Source organism: Misgurnus anguillicaudatus, chromosome 3, assembly GCF_027580225.2.
Source record: "Misgurnus anguillicaudatus chromosome 3, ASM2758022v2, whole genome shotgun sequence".
Lineage (NCBI taxonomy): Eukaryota > Metazoa > Chordata > Actinopteri > Cypriniformes > Cobitidae > Misgurnus > Misgurnus anguillicaudatus.
The window spans coordinates 7637110-7664512 of NC_073339.2; the positions used below are offsets into that span (position 1 = coordinate 7637110).

A 27403-nucleotide genomic window follows, 5' to 3' on the forward strand; every position below is an offset into this window, starting at 1 on the left:
GTTGCTTGTTTAATGTGTTTTGCTCCCACGTGGGCTCTGTTTATTTCTGTTTACTTATTAATAAAGTCATCTTTGTTTATCTGTCTGCGCTTGGCTTAGTTCTCACTCTAATCATGACAATGTCGTCGTCTGAGATAACGTAGGAAGGAAACACACTCTGTAGAGCAGTTTGTCCATTTACATTATTTAAAATTATTTAAGACTGTTTAAGATTATTAAGTGGCATTACATTTTGCTGTGTTGATTGTGAGGTCAGTTATACTTGCAAGCGTGTTATTTGTTCGTGTTAGATTAGACACTTCCAAACTGTCACTGGTCAAGTTTTTTTGTCCTGACCTGAAATCTTCTTGCTCTTCTGTGTACGTTTTATATAGCTTGAAAATCATGTTTAACACACACAAATTCACTCAACTTGCCAATCCTCTAAAAAGCCACACCTCTTTCAACCTATCATTCTAGAGAAACTAAAGTGAAAGTTCATTTCTGCACAGTCACTGTGAGTGAGTGTTGTACAATGGCTGAATTGAGGGTTTCTGTTGAGCTGGATCAGTTTAAATGTCCAATCTGCTTGGAGCTTCTGACCAATCCTGTGTCTATAAACTGTGGACACAGTTTTTGCAAGAGCTGTATCCAGCGCAAATGGGATGGAGATGCGAACACAGGAGTATACAGCTGTCCCTTATGCAGGCAGAAGTTCTCTTCAAGACCAGTGTTTGGACAAAATGTCATGCTTGCTGATATGGTAGACAGAATGAGGAAGATGAGCTCTAACTCAGCTAGTAGACAACCGGCTGAACCTGATGATGAACAGTGTTATGCCTGCATTGAAAAAAAATACAAAGCTATTAAGACCTGCCTGGTGTGCCTCGCGTCTTACTGTGAAGTGCACATTAAACTTCACAATGAATTGAACCCAGGAAATAGGCACAGGGTGATCAATGTCATAGGTAAGCTTGAAGACAAAATCTGCAAAAATCACCGCAAACTCAAAGATGCTTATTGCTGCGAAGATCAGAGAAGTGTGTGTGTAGATTGTGTAAGTTGGAAACACAATGGACACCATATTACCTCGATTTGGGAAGCAAGACATAAACAGCAAGTAATACATTACACCTTCACACATTTGATATCAACGTTATTGTAACAGTAGTAACTCACACATTATCTGGTTTATGTCATAGGAGCAGCTAAATAATATACAAATGAAAGTTAACCAGAGAATCCAGGAAACAGAAAACACACTGAAGACACTCCAAAAGGCTAAATATGACTTTAAGGTAAATGTCTGGTAACTGTAAGGAACTGAAACATATGTATAGGCAGGGATGGGTATTTCAGGTACATGTATTTACAATAATACGTATTTTGGGACGGGATAGTTACTCAGTTGGCAGAAGGGTCTCCGGTTTGAGTCTTTGCTGGGTCAGGTGACCTTTCTGTGTGGAGTTTGCATGTTTTACCTGTGTCAGTGTAGGTTAACTCCGGGTTCTCCAGGTTACTTCCACAGTCCAGGGACATGCAGGTTATGTGAATTGAAAATATCAAATTGTCCTTTCCCAAACTTGTGTGTTTAAATCAACTTGTGAATAGATTAAAGCCACAATATGTAAGATTTTTGTAATACAATATTTTAATAAAAAACACTTAAACAGTGTGATATATTTAATGCAGTTGTGTACTTACATTATTCCAAAGGTTCCCAATGATTTGTTGTTATATTATTAGCTGTTGTACTTATCATGGTTGAGAACAGCTTTCTGACCCACATGCCCAAATGAGATAATTGTCAGCTCTGTTATATGGAGGACAACAAGAGTCATGCAAAATGTAATAAAGAACTTCAATATTTAATAACTACCTGGACAATAAAAATAGCAATTAATAGATTTGTTTAAAAATTCATTAATTAATCTATAAATACATAGACAAAGTTATAAAAAAAATCATTTATGTAAGATTTTATTAGGCAACAAAAATGAGACTATAAAAATAACATAGAAATGAAATATGAATCCATTAATAAATAGTTCAAATTAATATAACAATTTATAAAAACAACATAAAATACTCAATAAGTTCATCATTTTAAATTGCATTTATAAATTCTTAATTAAATAATGGAATTTCAAAATGTATTTCAAAAAGCGATTTAAAAACAGAAATAAATAACTGGATTTATAAATTGAATTACAAATACAGGTTTAAATTAGGCATTTAAAAGGGCATTTCCGTTTAACTTTTCTGTTTTCATTTTCCCAATGATTCTCCTTATTCTTTTCGCTATTGGATTTGCTTTTCGTTTTAGCCTCTCTATTTAGCTTTTCCGTGACTCTTTGGGTCCTTGCTAATGGTCAAATGAGAAATGCAAATTAGCTATGGCCAGGAGGATGTAACAAGCTCGCATATTGGAACTGATTGAACGTCATGCGCAGAGTTATAGATCTCAGATGATGACCCAAAGAGTCAAAGAAAAGCCACATAGAGAGGACAACACGAAAAGCAAATCCAACAGCGAAAAGAACAAGGAGAACCAACGGGGAAATGAAAACAGAAAAGTCAAACGGAAATGCCCTTTTAAATGCCTAATTTAAACCTGTATTTGTAATTCAATTTATAAATCCAGTTATTTATTTCTCTTTTTAAATCGCTTTTTGAAATACAATTTGAAATTCCATTATTTAATTAAGAATTTATAAATGCAATTTAAAATGATGAACTTATTGAGTATTTTATGTTGTTTTTATAAATTGTTATATTAATTTGAATTATTTATTAATGGATTAATATTTCATTTCTATGTTATTTTTATAATCTCATTTTTATTGCCTAATAAAATGTTACATTTTTTTTCTAACTTTGTCTATTTATTTTTTAGATTCATTAATGAATTTTTAAACAAATCTATTAATTGCTATTTTTATTGTCCAGGTAGTTATTAAACCATGAAGTTCTTTATTACATTTTGCATGACTCTTGTGGTCCTCCATACTGTTAAGGGTTGCGTGCAAAATAGGTTAGAAGGAACGAGGAACAGCTAGAAATGCAGACAAATATAAGCACAAACATGTATGTGCCATGTTGCATATTCAAGCTTTATGCAATGCTCTGAGTATTTTAAGTATTTGTTTCATTTGAAAAACAAATGAATGAAGCACATATAGACACTTCACATTATTTTTATTGACAAAATACAAAGTACAGTTTAATGGTCATTTAAATAAGTTTGGTGGGTAAATCCAGTTAATGCCAAATTGGACATTTATGTATGTATACTTATAGAAGTCATCACAGGCTCTGGAGAAAGACAATGAGAAAACCTGTGAAGAACTGATCAGCTACATTAGGAGACAACAATTTGTGATCAGAAATATGATTAAAGAAAAAGAGCAGAAAGAAATACAGAGATCAGACAGCATTCAGAAGCAACTTCAGATGGAGCTTGTTGTGTATAAAAACAGAGCAGATGAACTGAAGCAGCTTTCGTGCACTGAGGACCACATCTACTTCCTCCAGGTAACATCACAAAACTGAAAGTCTTTTCTTAATCATTTGCATTGTTCCTTCAACTCTAGGGCTTTATTTGTGTATTTGTTTTCTTTAGAGAATGTCTCAACTTTGTGCAGCATTCGAGTTTCTGGCTCTACCAAATATCACAGTCAATGCATCTATCTTTGAAGATATGAAAAAATCTGTGTCTAACATGAAAACTCAAGTAGCACAGCTGTGCAAGCATGATATAAAGATATCCATAACAGGTAACAGTCTACAAATGTAGTGCTTAACAGTAACTGATCTTACAATCTAACATGTTATGATGGTGGTAAAATTTTACTGTATGACTTTTTAAAATTTGCTATCATTACAAAAACAATTTCAGACTTTAATACTTTTTATACTAATGGACCACAAAACCATAAGGTTCTTTTTTCATTAAGATACATCACGTGAAAGATTAATAAATAAGCAGTCCTTAGCAACACATATTACTAATGATAAATACATTTTTGTTATATTCTTGATGGATAACTTATAAAATATCAACATGATCTTTACTTAATATTTTAATGATTTATGGCATTAAAAATGTATAATTGTGACCCATACATTGTATTGTTGACTATTGCTACAAATATTCCAATGCGACTCATGACTGGCTCTGCGGTCCAGAGACACATAGCTACTATAGTATGTCTACACATTTCTACTACGACATGGTATACAGTATATCGTTATAGTGATCACCTTATAACTTTCTTAAATAATAACAGACATCCAGCTAATTCAGACTTCAGCTCCAGTAATAAGAAAAGATTTTCAAAGATGTAAGTAACTTTATAAATATATAAATACAACACACAAACAGTAACAGTAGACATACATTTTATAGAGAAATCATAACATTTTTGTCAATTGTCTTTTGTCAACAGGTGCTAGTTTCATGTTTTTTTTTTCCATTGATGATATGATGAGTAAATCTAATAACTTTTAACACCTTAGAGACAGGAGCATATTGATCACAAAAGCTGAAAACACTACACAGTGAAACCTTTTCAAAATAAATGCACATTCAAGTCCATATTTGTAAATAAAGTGTATAGTGAAAGTGAAATGTTTTGTAAATATGGTCAAGTAAGCAATACTCAAAATGTGTCTTCAAGCCTGACTCTCTAACCAATAGGCTGGCCCTGCAGCATGGACACTGAATAGATTTTTGTAAACTAAAACTGAGCTAATTCAACAAATAAGATGCAAATGTTTGATCATCTCTAACCTAACTATTACTTCACCAGATTTCCAACCTCTGACATTGGACCCCAAAACTGTTCATAAAAATCTCACCCTGAGTGATAATAACAGCAAGCTGACATGGACAGATGGTGACAACAACTACACATTTATGCCAGAGAGATTTTCATACTTAGCTCAGGCTCTTTGCATGCAGGGTTTGAGTAAATGCAGCTATTGGGAAGTTGAATGGGGAGGTCCACAGGTCTACATAGCAGTCGCATATAAAGGGGTTTTCAGACAAGGATGTGGCAGCCAATTGGGTCTTGGACATAATGAAAAGTCATGGAGTTTGTGCTGTAGCCCTTCCAGGAGCTACGTCTGTCATAACTATAAAGAAACTGATGTTCATGTAAAAGTCTTCCAAAGAATTGGAGTTTATCTGGATTATGCAGCAGGAACTCTGTCCTTCTACAACGTGTCTGATACCACAATGTACCTCATCCACCAAATCAAGGCCAAGTTTTCTGAGGAACTGTACCCTGGTTTTTGGGTGTTTGATGGTTCATATGTTAGACTGTGTCATTTTAGTGAGAACGTGGCTCATTGGAGCATTGTAAAAGGCATTAAAGATAAAAGTCAAGTGAAATGCACAGTACTTTCTCAGTTTTACTTGTGGCATGATTACCAATTATATCATTAGAGATGTGTTTTATGTGTTCAGAAATGGATAATACATTAAAAACTCACTCAAAGTAAGTGCAGATGCAAATCTTCAAAAGGATAGTTCACCCAATGAAATGAAAATTCTGTCATCATTTACTCTCCCTCATGTTGTTCTAAACCTGTCTTTATTCTGTTAAATACAAAATATAATAATTTGACAAATAATGGTAAGCACACAGCTGCCATTGACTTCCATAGTATTTGTTTTTCCGACTATGGAAGTTAGTGGGTAAAGTCACCTGTCTGCTTACCATCATTTATCAAAATATCTTCTTTTGTGTTGTGTTCAACAGAATAAAGAAACTAATTTTAGAAGGATCTCTTGACAGAAATGCATAATGAAATAATATATTGGAGAGAAAATATATTATGTGATATTGTATATTGTTTAAAGAATTCTAAACATATCAATGTTTTCGTTCATTGGCTTTCAGGTTTCTCCTATTAAAATGAGACATGAATTGTATGACTGACTGTAAAAATTGTATTAAGTTGTATATTGTTTAATGGAAAAAGGCACATAGCATGACAAATAATTAACTACACTTGAAGCTTTCATAAAATTAAAAAGTGACACCGTCATATATTGAGTATTGTGCAAAGATTGTGGGTTTGATTTTAAATGTATACATGTAGACTATATATTAAATAAAAATGTAACAACTGTGATTATGTACACAGCTTTGTAGTTTTATGATGATACAATAAATCAACAAAAAAGTTTAGTCAACAAAAAATATGAATGCAATTGTCATAATCAGTTACACTACTTGAATTAAAAATAAATCTCTTTTTACATTTTTAAATAAATCATTTTATAATAAATCGTTTTTATATAATAATTATATAAAAATCTAATGTTACATAATAAAAGCTACAGTCCCCTGCATAGATATTGGGGCAATAAAGACAAAATTGCTCTGTTTGCTGAGGAGCCAAGAAATTTTGAAACATTAAAATGTGAATATGAGACAAAAGTACAGAATGTCACATTTTATTTTTCACCTGTTTAAACATATTTACCAACTCAATGGAGCAAAGCGTTTGTATTTTAATTCTTCTATCTAATGTAATCATATTGAGACATTATTAGTCCCTTTCACACATACAGTCTTTACTGGTAATTTACTGATAAATTGCAGTTAACATGTCATGTGTGAACAGAACCTTTCCGGTAAATCAGTGCTCCCAATTTACCAGTAAGACAGGTTGTAAGATTAACGGTAATTTGCCGGTAAGCGCTGTGTGTGAACGAAAAATATAGCATTACCGGCATTTAGATGACGTCAGACCGCACTGACAGATCGGGCGGCCAATCAGAAAGTTTTTTATACAGGTGACCCGGTTTCCCCCAGACTGTTTACGGACGTTTCCACACACACATGTTGCTTAAAAGTCGAGCACAACTGAAGTTAACATCCACATTTCTTCACCAAAGTTGTTTAAAACAGCTAACCATCTAATTGCCAAATTGCCGACGTCCTTAGCACACCATCTGTGAAGCCTAATGTGCAAACGCACAGGTTCCGTTTGACGCCGCCTAACGCAATGTTGTTTGGTCACGAGCAACTTCGCGACCGTTTGCCACAGATGTGAAAACAACAAAATACGAACCGTGGATATTAAGTCATAACCCGCCGTTTACAAACACGACACGGACGGAGCTCGCCGGCCGCGCGCCACAGGTAACTTCCGCTTTCTCTCCGAGTTTACCGGTATTTTGATACTGATGTGTGAATGATGTCTTACTGGTAAAAAGACGGAACGTCACTGCATGTGTGAACAGCACATTTTTGTATTTACTGGTAAATTCATTCTGGTAAATTCATGGTAATTTACCAGAATTACTGTGTGAAAGAGGCTACTGTCTGACAAGTGCTGAACTGTTTCCTGATGTATTAATTGTTCACACATGAAAAGCATAGAATAGTCCCTTTCACACATACAGTCTTTACTGGTAATTTACTGGTAAATTGCAGTTAACATGTCATGTGTGAACAGAACCTTTCCGGTAAATCAGTGCTCCCAATTTACCAGTAAGACAGGTTGTAAGATTAACGGTAATTTGCCGGTAAGCGCTGTGTGTGAACGAAAAATATAGCATTACCGGCATTTAGATGACGTCAGACCGCGCTGACAGATCGGGCGGGCCAATCAGAAAGTTTTTTATACAGGTGACGCGGTTTCCCCCAGACTGTTTACGGACGTTTCCACACACACATGTTGCTTAAAAGTCGAGCACAACTGAAGTTAACATCCACATTTCTTCACCAAAGTTGTTTAAAACAGCTAACCATCTAATTGCCAAATTGCCGACGTCCTTTGCACACCATCTGTGAAGCCTAATGTGCAAACGCACAGGTTCCGTTTGACGCCGCCTAACGCAATGTTGTTTGGTCACGAGCAACTTCGCGACCGTTTGCCACAGATGTGAAAACAACAAAATACGGACCGTGGATATTAAGTCATAACCCGCCGTTTACAAATACGACACGGACGGAGCTCGCCGGCCGCGCGCCACAGGTAACTTCCGCTTTCTCTCCGAGTTTACCGGTATTTTGATACTGATGTGTGAATGATGTCTTACTGGTAAAAAGACGGAACGTCACGGCATGTGTGAACAGCACATTTTTTAATTTACTGGTAAATTCATTCTGGTAAATTCATGGTAATTTACCAGAATTACTGTGTGAAAGAGGCTACTGTGTAGTATCAGTTTGATCCATTTATTCTGCAGTCTGAGTCTTGCATTTGGTGACACTACACATAAGTCAGGATAAAAGGTTGTGATCCTGTTGGTAAAGCATGTATGTGTTGAAACGTTATCAAATGTTAACAAAATATTCTGTACTTTAAAGTTTAGACTATACATGAAATCTGTAGATAAAAAAAACAACCAGCTGTACTAAAAACAAAAAAACTAAACAACATAGCACATTACACAGCATAACACAACAATCACCCAAAGTAGATTTGCGTGAACTTTGTTGCTTATGAGTTAAGTCGTCAGTGGGTTCAATCTGTACTCTGCAAGAATTCTGATCAATCTTCATTTGTTCAAGGAATTCTGCTTGATACAAGTTTTGAATATCCTTTATAAGTTGAAGACTGATGCGGTAGGTGCGTTTCTGGTCAAAACGTCTCTGATCTGAGTGCTGAGTCACATGAATATCATTTAACCAGACTTTACCATTATTTCTTGAACATACAGAAACAATGAGACGATCTGTGTTGCTGGTATCTGAATTTCCTGTGTAATATTCAGTGACATATTCAGGAAGTAAGTCAGGGTGAGTCAGGTTGCCTGTCTTGTAGTATTGATGGTTTATGGGAAGAATTCTCTCTGCGTTATTGAATCGATGGAAGCCAAAACGTCCATCCGCTGGGTCATGCCGTGTATATAGACCGTTGGAGTCAATATCAACATAATCATGGGCAAACCACCACAACAACTTGAGGCCGTGTCTGGGATCTGGCTGCCCAAACTTGGCATCTCTCAGCTGGGACAAATTGTAAAGGGTTTTCACCATGTTCCTGACAAATCTGTATAGTGTACCGTTAAATACTTTAAAGGATTAGTTTTACTCCAAGACGTTTATCAGTCACCTTTATTATAAGAATGATCAGATTTCAACATCATCCTACAGCAGAATCCTAGAGGCAAACAAAAAATAATCAGTAGAAGAAAATATTAAACATAGATTTTGTTTTTAAGACATGAAGTTAAAGCTGATGTCTTCAAATTTAATGGCACACATAAAGTGTTTTGACTACCTATATGTGACTTATAAGGAATATGACACAATTCTTTACATTGTAGAAATCCCAACTACGTGAATGCAAATAATTTAACTTTTCTATAAGGTTGTATTTGTCAACATTAGTTAATGTATTAGCAAACAGGAACTAAGAATGAACAATACTTCTACAGAATTTATTAATGTATAGTTTATGTTAAAATAAGCATTTACTTAAACTTTTTTAAATCAAAAGTTGCAACTGTTAACAACAATTGTATTGACATTAACTAACCAAAAATTAATAAAAGCTGATCAACTGTATTGCTCATTGTTAATTCATGTTAGCAATTGCTTTTAAATAACGTTAAGAAATACAGCATTATTGTAAACTGTTACCAATGTTATTCTATTTATTTTGATATAAGTTAACTTTAACGATACACAAAAACGTGTGCTAAAATATAGCCTACTAATGCTCTTAACAATTCGTGCTTTTTTAACCTGGTCCTAACGAAGACACTGTTGTTAAATAACATTGTACATTACTGCTTACCTTATTCAAGCTGAGCGTGAGACATCAGATCCGACCACACATAAATACAAATCCAGTGGAGATATATGATATTAAAATAGTTTATTAAGTGTCCTTGTTGTTTGTAGCTGAGGAACATGAATAATGCGCTTCCCTGAAAACTGGACAATATAAACGAGTCAATGAATAGGCCTATTGAAGGAATTAATGTCCTAATATGAGAAACCCCATGACTGATCTTAACATGTACAAACCTATCAGGCATGTTATCATACTAATTCACAAGAAAACCACGTAACTTATTTGTTCAGTATCAGGAAAACGAAAGTAAAACTATGTGCAAAGGCCATGTACTTTATTTAAAAATATTGCATTTAACTGCACATAGCCTGTACAGTTATCGCGTTGGTAGTTTGTTATCCTATAATAACAATGAAGCACTGTACCTTGTATAGAAGCAATATGCACGTTACCTGTATTTGACATGTTTCATATTGTGTTTTGTGGATGATGTAATAACCTGGAAACCGAAACTTATGTTTCTTCTTTCTCAGATGCAGATGGTATATTGGAAAACACAATAGCCTATAACTGGCTACTAAAATATTTTTTCACTGGTGAAATGGTACACCAGGTAAAACACTTATCAATTAGTCTTTTTGAAGCTCATAATCAGAGTATGTGTTGTAAGACACACCCCCTTTAAAAAGCTGAAGAATAGAAACTTAGGCTGATCAGAAACATATTTAGTAAATTACAAGGATATTATAACATGCATGCCTAAAGTATATTTTCTCAATTTATCATGTGGATTCCTGTTTTATGGATAACAAACATATCACAGGAGACAATTCATGGAACATAAACATGTTTTCATGCTAATATTTGCCTCTTAATGACTTTTTAAGTTGTTTTTGAGTATAATGACACAGCAATTGATATGATATTTTAAAGATTCGATAATATTTTATTCTGCTCTCAGTAACCATAGAAAACAACATATTACTGTTTTCATCTCTCAAATAAGACAAATCTGGCTATGAAATTTGAAGTAATGTCTAGCCAAATAGATATTTTGGAGCATGAATGTAACAATATATAAATGTATGGTCACGACATTATAATGACTGATTAAATACGTTTTTTTTTATTTGTACAGTACTATGGTCAGCTGCCATAGTGTTTATACATGAATTAATAAATGCAAACATTTTATCTTTGTGCATAAGAGGAAAACAAATTCTGGTAATAAAATGTGGCAAACTGCATTTATGCTAATATACACAATAGAACAAAAATATGGAGTAGAAAGACAAACATGTTTTTAAAACTAGCTTTTATTTCATCTTCAGTTTGCAACAGTATGGAGCAATTCTGTGCCATCAGAGGCAACAATAATGAAAAAGGAAAAATACATTTGTGGAATGACTGTCAAAACAGAAAAAAGTAGGAAAGTAGTAGTAAATAGAATACAAGTAACTTTAAGGGGTAAATAATTGTAAGATTTGGGATAGTGTAGGTAAAAGTTTTGGGAATGTGAAATTACTTCATTTAATTGAGAAGATTGTTGTTCCATAACCAACAGAATATATTTATCTGCATGATAGAGATTTGCTATCTTCGTCGACGACGACGCGGTTTGATTACAACTTGTCTGATGAAATCTCTCCATTCCAAGTCTCTAATAAGTTCTATGAGATCTTGACTGATGTGATAGGTGCACATCTCATTGAAGTCATCTTCATCTGAATGCTCTGTCACATAAACTTCATCAAACCATATATCACCATTCTGGGCTGAATCGATGGAAACAATGATGCGATCTGTATTGCTATCAGGTACATCAGAATCGTAATTCTTACAGACGTCATGAGGCAGTGAGCCCAGATGGTGGTGATGGTTGCTCAGGTTGCCCACCTCATAGTATGTTAGATCAGTGTCTGGAAGAAGATCTTCAGCATTATGAAACTCATGGAAGCCAAAATATCCATCTTCAGGGTCGTATCGTGCCATCATTCTTCCTCTATTGCTGATCCTGTCGACGCAATCATCTGCAAACCACCACAGCAGACTGAGACCATGCCTGGGATACGGCTGACCAAACCTGGTGTTTCTCAGATCAGACAAGTCTTCCAGTGTCGTCACCATGGTCCGGACCGTTCTGTTTTTGGAGACAAAAAAGAAAAGAAATGTGTTAAACAAAGAAAATCTAAATTAATGTATTTTTATTTGAAAATATACAATACAAATTCCAATGGTTTTTATAGCAAACAGCATTAGAAATCATCAGCTGTTAACCATAAGAAGAAATAAAAAATCTAAATATTGCTCTGCACAGAGACCACTGATTCTTAGCAGGGATTTTGAAACGAAATGAATGAAAACCAGATATAACATAATAAAGCACTTTGTTTTTTTTCAAACCAGAGCGAGATTTACTTAATAATCAAGTAAAATTTTACTTCATTATTGTTACGGTATGTCTACTAATTAATATTCATGAGCCGTTTTGTTGACGTTTGACATTTTTTCGCTGCTCTGCTATGCAAAACATTTTTCTTTTACCGCAGCACTTTGACCACACATTTAATCTGAGGAAATGTGTGAATAATTCACAAAATACGATGACAAATACGAAGTCTGAGGTGATATTTTACCTTGTTTTAGTCAAAAATGCAATTAAGTAATAAAAACAGTGTGAATAAAGAATGAAAAACAAACATAATACACAAAATAATCTGCGCATACCTTACCTTGTTTATGTGAGCTGGGTATCTACACTGGGGAAGAAGTCAGCAACTGGTTTTATTCGCGTCACTGTTAGTGGGCGGGGCCAAGATTGGAAACCGAAACTAACTGCGTACAGAAAGGGAAACGGAATACTTCGTTGTGCTTTTAATTATTGGAAAATACTGTTATGTAACTAAAAACAGTAAACTCACAACAAATTAACACAAACATAGAAATTAATAATAAATAACTGGCGTGTATTTATATACTACAGGATAATAATATATAAAATATATACAGCACCTGTCAAAACTTGCTTTTTGTAGCTGGTTTTGCAAAAATGGATTTGCTTACAATTATTTTTTATTTTACTGTTTGTCTTTTTTCTTTATGGTAAAATAGCATGAAACTTGTTTAGGGTTTGAGAAATAAGCCTTTTCTCATTTATATGCGTTACGTGCATACCAATGTTGTAGCATATTTTGTTTTGATGCTTACATTAAAAATCCATTATTTATAATGTTGTTGATGTACTGAATCATATTCATATAAGGGAAAAATATGAAAATTCTGTCATCATTTCCTCACCCAAATGTTCCCAACCCATATGACTTTCTTTCCTTAATAAAAACAAAATGGGATTTAATCATTGTATATTTTCACTAAAACGAAACTGATATTGAAACTTGATTATTATTTAATCATTTCTGGTATAAAAGATAATAATAATGTTATGTTAATAACAATAAAGTTTTTACTGTTTGGCCTTAGTGGATGCTTCAGTGTTTTATAAGTTGTGTAAGACCGTCACCTGGTGGATAATAGCGGAAATATGGATTGCCGTAAAAACGTGTTATTGATATTGAAGCGTTTTTCTTTTAATTGACGAAATAACACATTAATGGTGGGGAAAAAGTTAAAAATATACTTATACTTTGCTTAAATATACTGTGGACCTTTTTGTACCTTTAAAAACTTTGGGCTCTATCATACACCCGGCAAAATGCACGACGCAAGTGTCTTTTGCTAGTTTCAACCCGACGCAATGATCATTTTCACTTTTAGTGCCACGTTTTTTAAATAGCAAATGCATTTGCGCCCATTTTTGCGCCCATGGGCGTTCTAGTCTGAAAACGAGGTGTGTTCAGGCGCATTGTTGGCGCGTTGCTATTTTGAGGCAAATAAAATAGACTACGCCATTGACCAACATAAACTTGGTCTAAAGTCTAAAGTCAATGCCGCAATATGTTTTTTGTTATTTAATGAGCGCGTTAGAAATATGTGCCTATAAACGGGACAACAACGCGGGTTTGCTTATCACATACATGAAATCACAGCAGTACAAAAAGCTTTTAAATATGATTGAAATGTAAAAGATTATTATTGAGTCTCTTGGACATAAATGAAGATCGGTTATCAGATGTTAGAAGGCGTAAAAGAGCTGCTTCATCTGTAAACTGGAAAGTAAATAAATGCTTTGCTTTAAACATGCATCTGTTTTTAAATGGTTTTTTATGCTATCACACTTATTTATTGTATATGATGACTCTGTACCTGTGGATATGGTGAGATGAGAAACATTTCAAGTAATGCTTTAAAAAAAACATGGCGCTGTCCGAGTGCTGAAACAGCTCTCCGCACGTTTGTAAATTCTTTATCTCCTGTCTGTAACAAATAAAGTATTTTTAGAGTACAAACCTTTTCTTACATGTAAATTATTTTTTTATGATATTGAATACATTTACAGCAATTAAAAGCCTGCTATTTTTACTTCCGTGACTAAAAGAAAACTGGTTTTAAAGGTTTTAATCCAAAAAATATCAATTTCAAGTTAACAAGTGAAAAACAACACAATTATTTAACATTATCCTTAAACTGGGGATCTTCTTCCTCCACTTAGTTTTTCAGTTAACAAAGTCTGTTATCTAAATAGGGATTAGACATATCACCAGTGCAACTGGCTTTTAAAGGGGATATGAGCTGAGACTCTCATTGGTTTATTGCATGTTACGCTCAAAACACCCCCATTACTCATTAAAAGAACCCTTTTTGACTGTGCACTCCGCACACAAACACTTTTTCCCGTCGTTAAATTAGCAAAAGTGGATTCGGACACGACCATTTAGACAATGCACTTAGATCTTTAAAATAGGGCCCATAGTGTTTAAAGTAAAAAAAGTTTTATTAACTAAAAAGTTAGTCCCAATCAGTAATAAAGTAGAACACTTACAAGTATACTTCTTTTAGTAATTCATATACAAAGCATACTTTATATATGAAGAGTTTGGTTCCAAAACGCAATAAATCCATTTTGACAAATTTTGGTAAAAACGTGTTTTCTATACCAAGAAAGTGACAAGATGAAAACAACTATTTTCTGTTACAAACTTTCACACAGCATCTTTAGGTTATAAAAACATAAAAAATTCAAATCCATAATTTGATTTTCAAAGATTTATTATAAAAACTGATTCTTTTTTCCACAAAATGCAATAAATCCATGACAAGTTTTTATTAAAAATGCTATAAATCTATTGAATCAATAGCCTATATAAATGTGCATTCATCTTTGCCATGTTATATTAATTTGGTTGACTAGTTGTACACACTAATTAAAAATATAAACATTATTGTTATTAATCAAAGCACTTACTTTGTCATATTAAGAACCCTGTTATTGCGGTTATTGACGTCTTTGTTTAACGTCTTTCACAGCGATCAGCTGTAAAATGTTTTTGGTCCTGCTCGATTTTGGTTGACTTTGAGTAAAATTATGGAAAGTTTTTCATAAGATCCTCTGGGCTGGGGTCAATGTGTTAGCATGAGAAGCTTGATGCTGTCGGGAGAACAAGCACCCGTCTCCCGAGTGCCTCTCAGGGAAATTATTAGATGCTGATGGCTTACATTTCTTTCCCATCACAGAAAACCATCACAGGTTTATCAATGCAATTAAAGTATTATTTTGTTTTGTTTGTTGATCACAAAGTAGATGAGGAAAACTAGGACTCCATGTACTCAGCGCGCCGCCATATTTGTTTACATTGCGTGAATGGTGCGCTGTGGGATTTATTGCGTTCTGTAAAAAAGGGGGAGTGGCGTTTATCGCATTTTGGGAAAAAAGGGAGAAAAGATGACAGAATAACACGGCGGATATTGGATTTTGCGTAAAATTAAGAATTTACTTTTAACTACTGACCTAATATAATGCTGATTTTGGCAGTAACTCATTTTTTTCAAAAATGGCGTTTATCGCGTTTTGGAACCAAACTCTTCATATAAAGCCTAAAAATAGTTGAACTTTATGCTTAAATGCGTTTTAGTGGCATCTAGCGGTAAGAGTGTGAATTGCAACCAACCTCAATTTCGAAACGCATAGAGAAGCTACGATAGCTGCCAGAGGACAAACATGTCATCGTATGAGACAACATAGTGACAAAACACGAATCCAGAATAATGTCATTAAAACAAAATGATCAGTAACGTGTAATGCATTTGTATATGGATGGGTGCAGGAGTCTGTCAGATGATAAAGCTGAAAATATTTAAAAGTTTCTTGCAGCGATGTGTTAAGCACACATGAAGACTGAGGAAGGAATTGTCTCAGATCTAATAAAACACCTGACAGCATACAACACAAATGACCTTTGAACTGCAGATATTTGATTCGTTTATAATGCAACTGAACAAAATTAATCATGTTTTGCATATATGTGTTTTGGCATATATATGAAACAAGGAACAGTGTGAACATTTACAATTTATTACAATTACAATTTACCAGAGGATGTTAGCAGCAGGGAAAAAACTTTTGCCATGTCAATACACTGTTCCAAAGTTTGGATAAAAAAGTAAAAGCAAGTAAAACACAACTGTACTCCCCAAAACTAGTACTAAATAAATAAATCAAAATACAGTAAAAATTATTTCTGCATTATATGGCCAAGCAGCAAAGAACAAAATAAAAGAACAAAAAACAATTTATAAAACTTAGCACAGAATCTTGCACAAGGATTGTACTTTGTTTGTTTGAAGAATTCTGCTCGGTCCACACCTTTAATGGCCTTTAAAAGTTGTCGGCTGATGCAGAAGGTGTAATTCTGGTCAAAATGTCCCTGATCTAAATTCTGAATCACATAAATGTCATTAAACCAGATCCTATCATCACAACTTGTATAAACTGAAATGATGATGTGATCTTCATGGCTGTCATCTAAAAGTATTGAGTCAAAAACATAATTTAAATTCGGGTAAGCATCAGTGATATAATAACGAGTCTTGTATGGAAGGTTTGTGTTATAAAAGATTCTGTCTGCGTTATAAAATCGTCGGAAGCCAGAATTTGTGTCTGCTGGGTCACGCAGTGAAATCAGCCCATCAGTGGAGTTAAAATGAACATATTCATTCACAAACCACCACAGAAGAAGAAGACCATGTCTGGGATCTTGACCAAACCTGGAATCTCTCAGATCTGACAAACTGTACAGGGTTCTCATCATGTTCTTGAAAACTCTGTTTGGGAAATAATGTAAATGATACAGTAAAATATTTGATAGGATTTATTTTGATAAACTTCTAAGAACATTTTGTCTTTTCCTATTATAAGAATAATCAGATTTCTACATCATCTTATAGCAGCATCCCACAAGCACACATGGCATGACGGGCCAAATTAAAGGTCATTATGGGCCAACATTGGCCTGCGGTTCCTAGTTTGGGCACCTCTGCTATAAGAAACCTATTGTGTCTAAACCAGGGGTGGGCATTTCTGGTCCTGGAGGGCCACTGTCCTGCAAAGTTTAGCTTCAACCCTAATCAAACAAACCTGAAATCCCAATCAAAAGCTTCAGTACGTCTTGGTAAGACATTCGGGTGTGTTTAATTAGGGTTGGAGCTAAACTTTGCAGGACAGTGGCCCTCCAGGACCAGAAATGCCCACCCCTGGTCTAAATGGTTCTTCTGAGGAACCTTTTTTTACAAAAAAGAAATGGTTCTTTGTAGAACCAAAAAAGGTTCTTCTATTGCATCGCTGTGAATTTTTAAGAGTGAACCTTTTGTGTGAATGCTAACTGTAATGGGAACGTTAATTGTAATGAAACAACAACAATGAAACAATCACTGTTGTTGGCTAAAGAGCTTTTGTAGCCTAACTTTAATAAAAATAAGTGTAGGGGAGAGCAAGGTACACACACAATACAGAGAGAGAAAAAAGTCAGCAACTGGTTTTATTCAGATCACTGTTAGTGGGTGGAGCCAAAATTGGAAATAGAAACTAGATAATTGATAAAACTTGTTTTCGCTTCTGAAACAATGTTACACAAAATCAAACCTTTGTTGACAGTCTTACAGAAGCAGTTGGTTTTGATTTAAATAAACATTCACCTAAAATAAAAGGGAAACATCAAGGATCATAAACATTTATAATAATTTACTTATTTAGCAGAAAATTGTTATCATAAATGACTTGAATGAAGGATCATTTAACAGTTTGCCTTAAGAGCCAAAATAAGCAAGATTCATAAGAATTGTGATGAAGCTGTTGAAGAAGTGATCAGAGTGTAATAATAATTGCAATGTTAAGCAAGTTAAAAAATGTAAAGTTAAGGGTTAGGTATAAGTCAACTACTATTCTTAAGCACAAAAATCTTAAATTATACCTTTTGGTTAAGACTGATCCAACAAGTGTTAAGTTATTCAAATCTAGCAATCGGTAATGAGTTGATATTTTTGTTTTTCTGAAGAGCGTTGGAAAGCAATAGTCTGAAAAAGCTTCTGTGTAAGTCTTAAATGTTTCTTTACGGTGAGTTATGTGTTTAAGACACACCTTCATTTAAAGACAAAAGAACAGAAAATCAAGTTATGCAGGTGCATAGTAAATCACATGGGTATTCATACATACCTTTATACATGCATTTACTGTGTTATTTACGGAGGTATCAGTTTTACATGTTGTGGATCTGGCGGTTTTATGGTTTTAAAATCAGAAAATGAATAGGACAAGAACAGGTTTTTACAATAATATTATATGAGATTCAGAGTTTAGGAAACTTAAGGACCTAACATATTTTGAAAAAATGAATCTAAATGATATTTCCAGTTACTGATGACTACCATTATTGTTTGTACATATAAAGATTGAATGGGTTATATATAATTTTTATTTTCAGAAACCAATTAATTGAAAAAAGACTTAAATTATACTACACGCAGAACCTGCGGCGTCGCGGCTACACCGTAAGACCTACGCAAAACTATAACGAGCCCTTACTACCACTTATTATTGTACAAATCTCTTCAGTAAGACCAAACAAAAACTAGCTGTTGAATACGAAATAATAGCCAATATAAAAATTTAACATTCAACGCATAAGTTTCACGACTGATTGTATTAATGGTTGTCTGTCTTATTTAAGTTTATTTTTAATGCAAAAGAGTTCATGTTACTGCACAACTGAACAAGTTCTGGTAATAAAAACTGGCAAAAAGCACTAAAATGTACATACTTTCTTTTTAACGAAAGACACTTATATGTAAATGACAGACAGAAAAAAAAGAACAGGCCATTTCATTTCCAAATCAGATTTTATCAACAGTCTGCATCATGACGACAATCAAGAGCAAATTTGTGCCATCACAAAATGATCAGAAGCTGAGAGAGGCCAAAAAAAGAAGAAAGAAAGGAGTTACTTTGTAATATACAATAAACCTGCAACAAACATGTATGAATTTTTTGAAGTGTATACCTTGTATCATTGATTGTATGGGGGAGGGTTTGTGGTGTTAGCGTTCGGGAAATTTCCCTTATTTCAAATCCCAATGTTGACAGCTATGGGTAATGTTGGGATTGGTTTGGACAAGATTGTCATTCAGAAACAACAAACATGATCATGATCAAAGTTAAAATGTACGATTTATAGAGACATTCCTATCTTCGGCGACGCCGTCGTTGCCTGATCTTAGTTTCTGTGATGAATTCTGACCTTTCCATGTTTTTAATGATCTGTATAAGACCTTGACTGATGCGATAGGTGAAGAGCTCATTGAACCCATCTTCATCTGAATGCTGCGTCACATAAACCTTATCAAACCAGACATCGCCGGATGAATCGATGGAAACAATGATGCGATCTGTATTGCTTTCAGGTACATGAGGATCGTAATTCCTACAAACATTATGAGGCAGTGCGCCCAGATGGTGGTGATGGTCGCTCAGGTTGCCCACCTCATAGTATACAAGATCAGTCTCTGGAAGAAGACCTTCAAGATTATGAAACTCATGGAAGCCAAAATATCCATCTTCAGGATCGTATCGTGCCATCATTCTTCCATTTTGATCGATGTCGACACAAACATTTGCAAACCACCACAACAGACTGAGACCATGCCTGGGATACGGCTGACCAAAGTTGGTTTCTCTCAGATGTAGTAATTCATTTAGAGTTCTCACCATGTTTCTGCCTATTCTGTTTTAAAGACATAAGAAAACATTAAGTTGAAAAATGTATACTTCAATAAAATTAATCTCAAAAAACAAATTCTAATGGTTTCCATGAACTATCAATAAAACCATTACAATATTTGTTATGTGTTTGGGGTTTTATTCCAGTAGGATTTAATGGTGTTTTATTGGTTCCCATCTGCCAGATAATTTCCCACGAACTGAGTCTGAGCTGAAACTTACCATTGTTTTAGACAAAATGCAATGAAAGAATTAAAAACAGAGCAATAAGCAAACTAAATTTGTATACTTTACCTTGTCTATGTGAGCTGGATATCTGACTGTTTGGAGAAATCGTCAGCAACTGGTTTTATTTGCGTCACTGTTAGTGGGCGGAGCCATGATTGGAATAGAAACAAAATACGTACAGAAAGAGAAACTAAATACTTCATTGTGCTTTTAATTATTGGGAGGGATCTGGGAAATATTTTTAGGTAACTAAAAACATTATGCTCACAATAAATAAACTTAACAAAACAAAGCTACAGTAGTTGGAAAAATAACTACCTGCCAAAAATCAATTGAAATATATAACAGTTAATTAAACTATTGTTGTTTTGCTTTTGCTTTGTAGATGTTGTTTTGTAAACTGCTTGGACGTGTTTCTTAAAATCTTTAAAAAAGCTGGTCAAGATGATGGATCATCTAGGGGTTATTGATAACCTACAATAACTTGTTTTTGGTTAACTATCCCTTATATTTTAATGTAACAGGACAACTTTCTATCTTGTTTATTAGTCTTATTCCAAAAGCTAAATAAGCATTATTCATTGATTTTGAAATTAACAACTGCTAACAAAAACAAATAAAACTGTTTATGGATTAACTTTATTGATATAAAAAAATACAATTAAATGAGTTTTTTTAACATGTAAGTTAGAAATATACCGCAACCTGGATCATATAATTGCTCACCAAACCTTGCTATCAATATTAAAACATAATAAAAATGCAATTGCAAAAAAGTGAAAATTAAACAACAAAATATTGAACAAAAAGAAATAGAGATGAAATTTTAAATCCATCCTTTGTTGAAAAATTTATCGTGCAGTAGCCACAAGGGGAAACATTATCTTTTAAAATTAGCAGCCAAAAAAAGAAGCAATAGACATCCAATTACAACACAAATCAACAAGAAAATGTACAAGGATGCTGAATCATCAGGCCTGTTGTAGGACTGGTACTGGTATGATGTCGGCTGTACGAAAGATCTTGTTTCCATTGGCTGATATGCATATTGAGCCTGTAGATGGGATTGAGGTTGGAAATTCAATTCTGGTGGACCGGCATTCTTTGTTTGTCTCAGGAATTCTCCCAAAGCCATGCTTCCAATGGTCCTTATGAGACCTTGGCTGATTCGATAAGTGTGATTCTGATCAAAATTCACCTGATCTGCGTGCTGAGTTACATAAATCCTGTCAAATCTGCGTAGATCTGAGTTGTAGCAAACAATAATGCGATCTTTGTTGCTGTCAGCATGGTTTCTATTGTGATTCACAGTAACGTAAGGAGGTAGCGAGCCAGAGTCATTCAGGTTTCCCACTTCATAGTATGGAAGGGTAACGTTGTTGGGAAGAAGTCTATCTTCATCATCTTCAATTCTGTTATAGAATCGACGGAAACCAAATTCTCCAGTTGCTGGGTTGCACTGTGCAGTCATTCTGCCATAGTTGTCAATGGAATTACATTCATTGGCAAACCACCACAGCAGTCTGAGACCATGTCTGGGATCTGGTTGACCAAACCTGTTATCTTTCAGCTGAGACAATTCATTCAGTGTTCTCACCATGTTTACCACGGTCCTGTTTTTGATAAAATGTGCATTTAAACATATGTGAAAAATGATGTGCAATATTCTCAAACTATTACAGAGCACAAACCTCATTTCAAGTCAAGACACAGTTTAAACAAGCTAATATCCTCATGATAAAGTATATATTCATGCTTGGCTACAGGTTAATTGTTAACAATCTAATAAATAATAATACTTTCTTTGCAGAAATAATACAAACAAATAGAAAATGTAGTTAAACCATCTCAAACTGTACCTGCACACACCGATCTTTCAAAATCCAAGAGTGAAATGAAATGGTAGCTGTTTATCTGTACCATGAAGGTAAACTTGAAAGCTGAAAAAACAAGACAGTCTGGACCAGACAACCAGTTTGACCAGCCATCAGTTTAAATAAATTTGCAAGCATATCATTAGAGGAAACGAATTTCATTTTCAATGCAACAAAATCCTGTATTCAATAGGTGTTTTATTTTGCGTTGCTAAATGACACAAGTCACACATTAATCTGTTTTTGTAAACCAATGCGGTTCGATGTAACTGACAAAGGGGCGTGGAATTATTGGAAAATAATGCACAGCCAAGGTGGAAATGTGTTGTACCCTCGTGCCGTATTACCACATTGTCATAATGTACCAGAGTCAAATATTCAGCTTATACCACGGTTACCACATAAATTGCTCTGGTGGTTATTTTAAGACATTTGACAGGTTAGCGGTGCATTTTACAGAAAAATAATCAACACCCATGGAACATTTCTCAACCCATCAGAATAAAGCATTCAACAGCACCATGGTACTAAATAAAAATGCATAACTAATCTTGTAATAAATCTAGTTGATTTCAGGAATGTGTAAAACTAATAAAAAACAGTGTAAATATAGGTAAGAACAATTTACATTATGAAAGATGCAGTACCTCATGCAAACAACATATTATTGTTCAGAGACTGACACGTAACATTATGATATTTTAGTTTTCCTTTTACTGAAAGGAGCAATGATTGATGACCTTGTTCCTCATTTCTCAAGTGCCGGTTATAAGCATTTGCTAAATAAATGAATGTAAATGTGAACAGGCTGTTCAGCATTTGTTTTAGATTTAACTGGGAAATTGAAACGAAACCAGGCTGACAATATAATCATATTATTGTAGGTACACAGACACAAACATGAACCAAGTGTATGGTGAAATATATCGGCAAAACTTTGACTTTCTTTTATGAATGATTTGGCAAGCCAAGTAAATAAAGAAAAAATATTTAAATGTACTACACTGTAAAAATGATTTGTTGGTTCAACTTAAAGTGAGTTTACTTGGTTTCCTTTAAAGTTTGAGTTAATTCAACTTAAAAATATTCGTTTTTCTTTGCGCTTTTTTTATTATGTCAACAAATATTTTTAAGTTAAATTAACTCAAAATTTTTACCCTCATATTATATTCAAATTGATCCAAAACAAAGCTACTTTGACATCTCTGAAAAATATCCTAATTGTATTTTTAAACCTTTAAACCTACTTTTTGACATTTCCTTGATACGTTTTGACTTGAAGTTACTTTTAGTCAGTTTGGATAAAAGTGTAAATGTATATACAGTGTACAAAGTGTTCCTGTAAACCTGATATAATGAGTTTTTACTATTAATATGTGAAAAATAACAAAAATAAAATAAATGTTATATTATTTTCATTACTATTATTTTTTTATTAAATGTACACTAAATTTATGTGCTACAAAAGATACGTTTTTATAGAAATGAATCTATTAAATAAACAATTATGTATATAAAAAATAAAAAGATCATTATTTCCCCTACAATTTTATTTTAAATTTAAAGTTATTTAGCTATAAAACTATCCGGGGTCAATTTGAAACATTAAAGGGCTGGTGAATTTGTAGATTTTATTGTTTTATACTGTTGTCTGGTGTCTACTTATGATGTTCGTGTGTTTTTTACATTCAAAAACATCAAAAGCAATAAGTAATTTTGTAACATGGATTAGTGGCTCTTTGGAGAAATGGTTAATTTGAAGGGGCGGGCCGCATTGAAGACCTGGACGTAAACGCCCACTTCTATGATTGGCAGCTTCATTCGAATTGTTTTAAAAACATTACTGTGTAAAAATAGCAGCCGAACACAAATGTGTTTGAGCCAAAAAAGATTCTGGTTGCTAAAGGTGATACACATAAATGACAATACGTATAGTAAAGTAGAAACAAAAATTTAAACTCGACGTGACTAGATTACCGTATACAACACAGTAAGCGCGCATCAGAATCTAAACCGCGGCTGATAAATCCTTATCAACAACTTTGTATATTTCTATTGTGCTTGTGAGGTTGCTCTTACATACACGTAACGTTACATACCACAGTTATATGATAAAAAAAGTTTTGTTGAGTGTTGGACCTTTCAAACACAACTTGCCTAAATTACAACACAGTAAGCGGGCATCAGAATCTAAATCACGGCTGGTAAGTTCTTCCTTATCACTAACTTTGTATATTTCTATCGTTAAATTACATTCGTATTATTAAGGGTTGCACCTTTATTAATAGTTTAATGTTTTTGGTAAATTAAAACAGTCAAACATACGTGTTTAGACACGGATGTTACAATAGGACATTTAACAAAGCAATAGTGAAACGCAGTTATCTTTAATAAAGTAAAAAAAATTCCGCTGTACACAAAGTAAACAAACACTCCCCACGGGAGCTGTAACTTCTTTAAAAACAAACTTTAACCACGTTAACCATGTTATGTTCCGAGCCTCTGAATTAAGGTATACAGCGTCTGTGTTGTTCCCAGACGCTTCTTCCACAACTGAACACTCCGTTTCCATGGTTACTCATTACAGATCACCGCGTCAAAATAAAAGTCCCTCTGGAAAAATGTATTTAAAAGTAATTTTGATTACATTTGGCAATCTTTAAAGACATGTTTACTGATTGTTGAGACACTGCATGGTTTGCTTTGCCCCTGGCCCACACGTGTGCCACGCGCAGCTGTGGGTGGGGCTACAAAAGTGGACATGTCCTTTTGGGTTGGGAGAGGTGCTTTAATTCTACTCTGACATCATATTTCTCCGAATTCCTCACTCGGCTGTTCTACTGGCTTGGTGCCAAAAACTGTTATATTTCAGTAGCACGGACATTATCCGTTCTGAAACTTGCAGGATGTTCATTTAAGTATGATGACCTCTTACATAACAAATTATCAAGTTAAAATTGAGTATTTGATTCACCGCTCCAGTTCACCCAAAAATGAAAACAATGTCATTAATGACTCACCCTCATGTCTTCCCAAACTTGTAAGACCTCCGTTCATCTTCGGAACACAGCTTTCTAACCCTTCATTGAAAATCTAAGTACTGTATACTGTCCATGTCCAGAAAGGTAATAAAAACATCATGAAAGTAGTCCGTGTGACATCAGTGGGTCGGTTAGAATGTGTTGAAGCATCGAAAATACATTTTGGTTTAAAAATTATGACTTTATTCAGCATTGCCTTCTCTCCCGCGTCCGTTGTGAAGCGCATGCGCGGGACTAAAGTTACGTGACTGCAGTGGGATATGGTGAATAAGCGTTGTTTGCGATAGCTATTGAACCCTTGGCTGAGAAAATAAGACAGACAGATAACATAACTGGTATCACTTTAGGTAAAAATGAATATAAATTAAGTTTATTTGTTGACGATATGCTGCTGTATTTAAGGAATGTGGAGATTTCAATTTCTAGTGTTATTAATATTATGAGTCAATTTTCTAAAATTTCAGGTTATAAAATGAACAGTTCCAAAACAGAAATCCTGACATTTGGCCAAAAACAAATTAATTCAGAAGTATTTAAACAATTTAATGTACAAAGCTGTGAAATTAAATATTTAGGTTGTTATATTAGTGCAAATAAAAAACAGTTGTATAAGAGTAATTTTCTAACATTGAAAAATAATTTAAAACATTATCTAAATAATTACCAAGATCTTAAGTTGAATCTAATTGGAAGAATAAATTTGGTAAAAATGATTTGGCTTTCTAAGTTCATTTATTTGTTTCAGTGTATCCAGTTGACACCACCAAAAACTTTTTAAAGAAATAAATTCTATAATTACATATTTCATTTGTGCCGGAAAAAAAACAAGAATAAATAGAAATTTATTGTTTTGCTCTAAACGGGAAGGGGGGTTAAACCTCCCGAATTTGGAATTGTATCAGATGGCAGCCCAGATGTTCTATATTGATCGCATTATTAATAACACTAATGAAGACTCATGGGTAGACATTGAAAATTATCAATTATATCCAAATAGGTTATTATCCATTATGTTTTCCAAGAAAAAAGTAAAGACTGATAATTTTGTTGTAAATAGTGCATTAAATATGTGGAAATAAACCAAACAGATTATAGGGACGGAGATTGGTACTCCAACTCATATTAAGATTTGGAATAATCAGTCTGTTACAATTCAAGGTACTAAATTATTGTGGAAGAATTGAATTAATGGAGGCATTGAAACATTATCAGATATTATTAGCCTATGTAATATATCCTCATTTGATACACTAAAAGATAAATTTAAATATTTAAATATTTGCAGTTAAAGAATTGGGTCATAGAAAATTGTGATATAGTGAATATTGTTCCGGAAAAGATAAAGACCCTTTTGGAACCAAGTAAGAAAAAGAAAAAGGGTATAAGTGTTATGTATGACTATCTCAATAATCCTGTAACAAATTGTTATTTGCTAAGTAAAATATATGAAGGATGGGATAGAGATATACAGAACTTCAATTCCTCAACAAAATGGAAGGAGTGCATAAACTTAACATATAAAGCTACAACCAATGAAAATCTTAGATTGATTCAATACAAATTAATGACTAGGGTTTATTACAGTAGGGATAAAATTCATAAATTTGATGCTTCTTCCCCCCCACCTGTTTAAAATGCGGTAGTACTGACTCTCTTATTCATTCATTTTGGTATTGTGAAAAAGTAAGGAAAACCTGGTTTGAGATTGGGAGATGGCTCTCTAATATTTGTAAGCAGAAATTTTTATTTACATCAGAAGCCTGCTTACTTCAAAATGTCACAAACATGAAATATCCTATGGGATGGCAATTAATATTTTCCTCATTAGTTTATAAGAAGCAGTTGTTACAAAATTGGAAAAATATAGATACACCAGGGTTAGATAAATGGAAAAATTTAATGAAATATTATTTTAATATAGAGAAAACCTTGTCAGTGGAAATAAATAAACAAAAACAGTTTGATTCCGTATGGAAATCTATATTTGATGCTTTGTAATTAGTCCAACATTAGTTTTGCTCAACTTATTTTTGTTTCTTTTTATTTTTTTACTTAAGGAGCACCAGTAATGGAATTTGTGTGTGTGTGTGTGTGTGTGCGTTTGAATATCCAGTGTGTTTGTCTACTGTTTGTGTTTTGTTGTTGTTCTGGTTGCAAAGAGAGAGGGGGGAAGGGAAAAGTGAAGATAGTGCCATATGTATGAAGTGAGGGGGAGTGTTTTGTGAATTAAAAAAAAAATATATTATTATTTTTTTTTTATTACTATTGTTATTAATTTTCTTATTTTTTATGCTCCCCCTTTTGCATAGACGATATTGTTTAGTATTGGTTAATATTTAAACAGACTTGGC

The 27403-nt window shown here is 33.8% G+C and overlaps 3 protein-coding genes across 3 annotated transcripts; 1 reads left to right on the forward strand and 2 right to left on the reverse strand.

Annotated features, from left to right (window-relative positions):
• Positions 1–401: 401 nt before the first annotated feature.
• LOC129444047 (tripartite motif-containing protein 16-like) lies at positions 402–6043 on the forward strand. Its single transcript, XM_055204392.2, has 6 exons — positions 402–1099; positions 1182–1277; positions 3280–3513; positions 3602–3755; positions 4269–4322; positions 4791–6043. The coding sequence occupies exons 1-6, from the start codon at positions 515–517 to the stop codon at positions 5426–5428; spliced, it is 1761 nt and encodes a 586-aa protein (XP_055060367.2). The 5' UTR covers positions 402–514; the 3' UTR covers positions 5429–6043.
• Positions 6044–11162: 5119 nt separating this feature from the next.
• LOC129444048 (uncharacterized) lies at positions 11163–12593 on the reverse strand. Its single transcript, XM_073860551.1, has 2 exons — positions 12477–12593; positions 11163–11884 (listed from the first exon to the last, which is right to left on the reverse strand). The coding sequence occupies exon 2, from the start codon at positions 11869–11871 to the stop codon at positions 11338–11340; it is 534 nt and encodes a 177-aa protein (XP_073716652.1). The 5' UTR covers positions 11872–11884; positions 12477–12593; the 3' UTR covers positions 11163–11337.
• An 8409-nt stretch (positions 12594–21002) lies between these two features.
• Positions 21003–22578, reverse strand: LOC129444049 (uncharacterized). The gene is made up of 2 exons (XM_055204395.2): positions 21997–22578; positions 21003–21750 (listed from the first exon to the last, which is right to left on the reverse strand). Exon 2 carries the CDS (start codon positions 21735–21737, stop codon positions 21018–21020), a length of 720 nt encoding a protein of 239 aa, XP_055060370.2. The 5' UTR covers positions 21738–21750; positions 21997–22578; the 3' UTR covers positions 21003–21017.
• Between the last annotated feature and the right edge of the window lie 4825 nt (positions 22579–27403).

Bases quoted from the DNA above. Each gene is read 5' to 3' on its own strand.
- LOC129444049 (XM_055204395.2), bottom strand. From the start codon at position 21,737: ATGGTGAGAACACTGAATGAATTGTCTCAGCTGAAAGATAACAGGTTT.
- LOC129444048 (XM_073860551.1), bottom strand. From the start codon at position 11,871: ATGGTGACGACACTGGAAGACTTGTCTGATCTGAGAAACACCAGGTTT.
- LOC129444047 (XM_055204392.2), top strand. From the start codon at position 515: ATGGCTGAATTGAGGGTTTCTGTTGAGCTGGATCAGTTTAAATGTCCA. The intron at 1,100-1,181 runs GTAATACATTAC...TTTATGTCATAG, and splicing joins AAGCAAGACATAAACAGCAA to GAGCAGCTAAATAATATACA. The intron at 4,323-4,790 runs GTAAGTAACTTT...TTACTTCACCAG, and splicing joins AAGAAAAGATTTTCAAAGAT to ATTTCCAACCTCTGACATTG.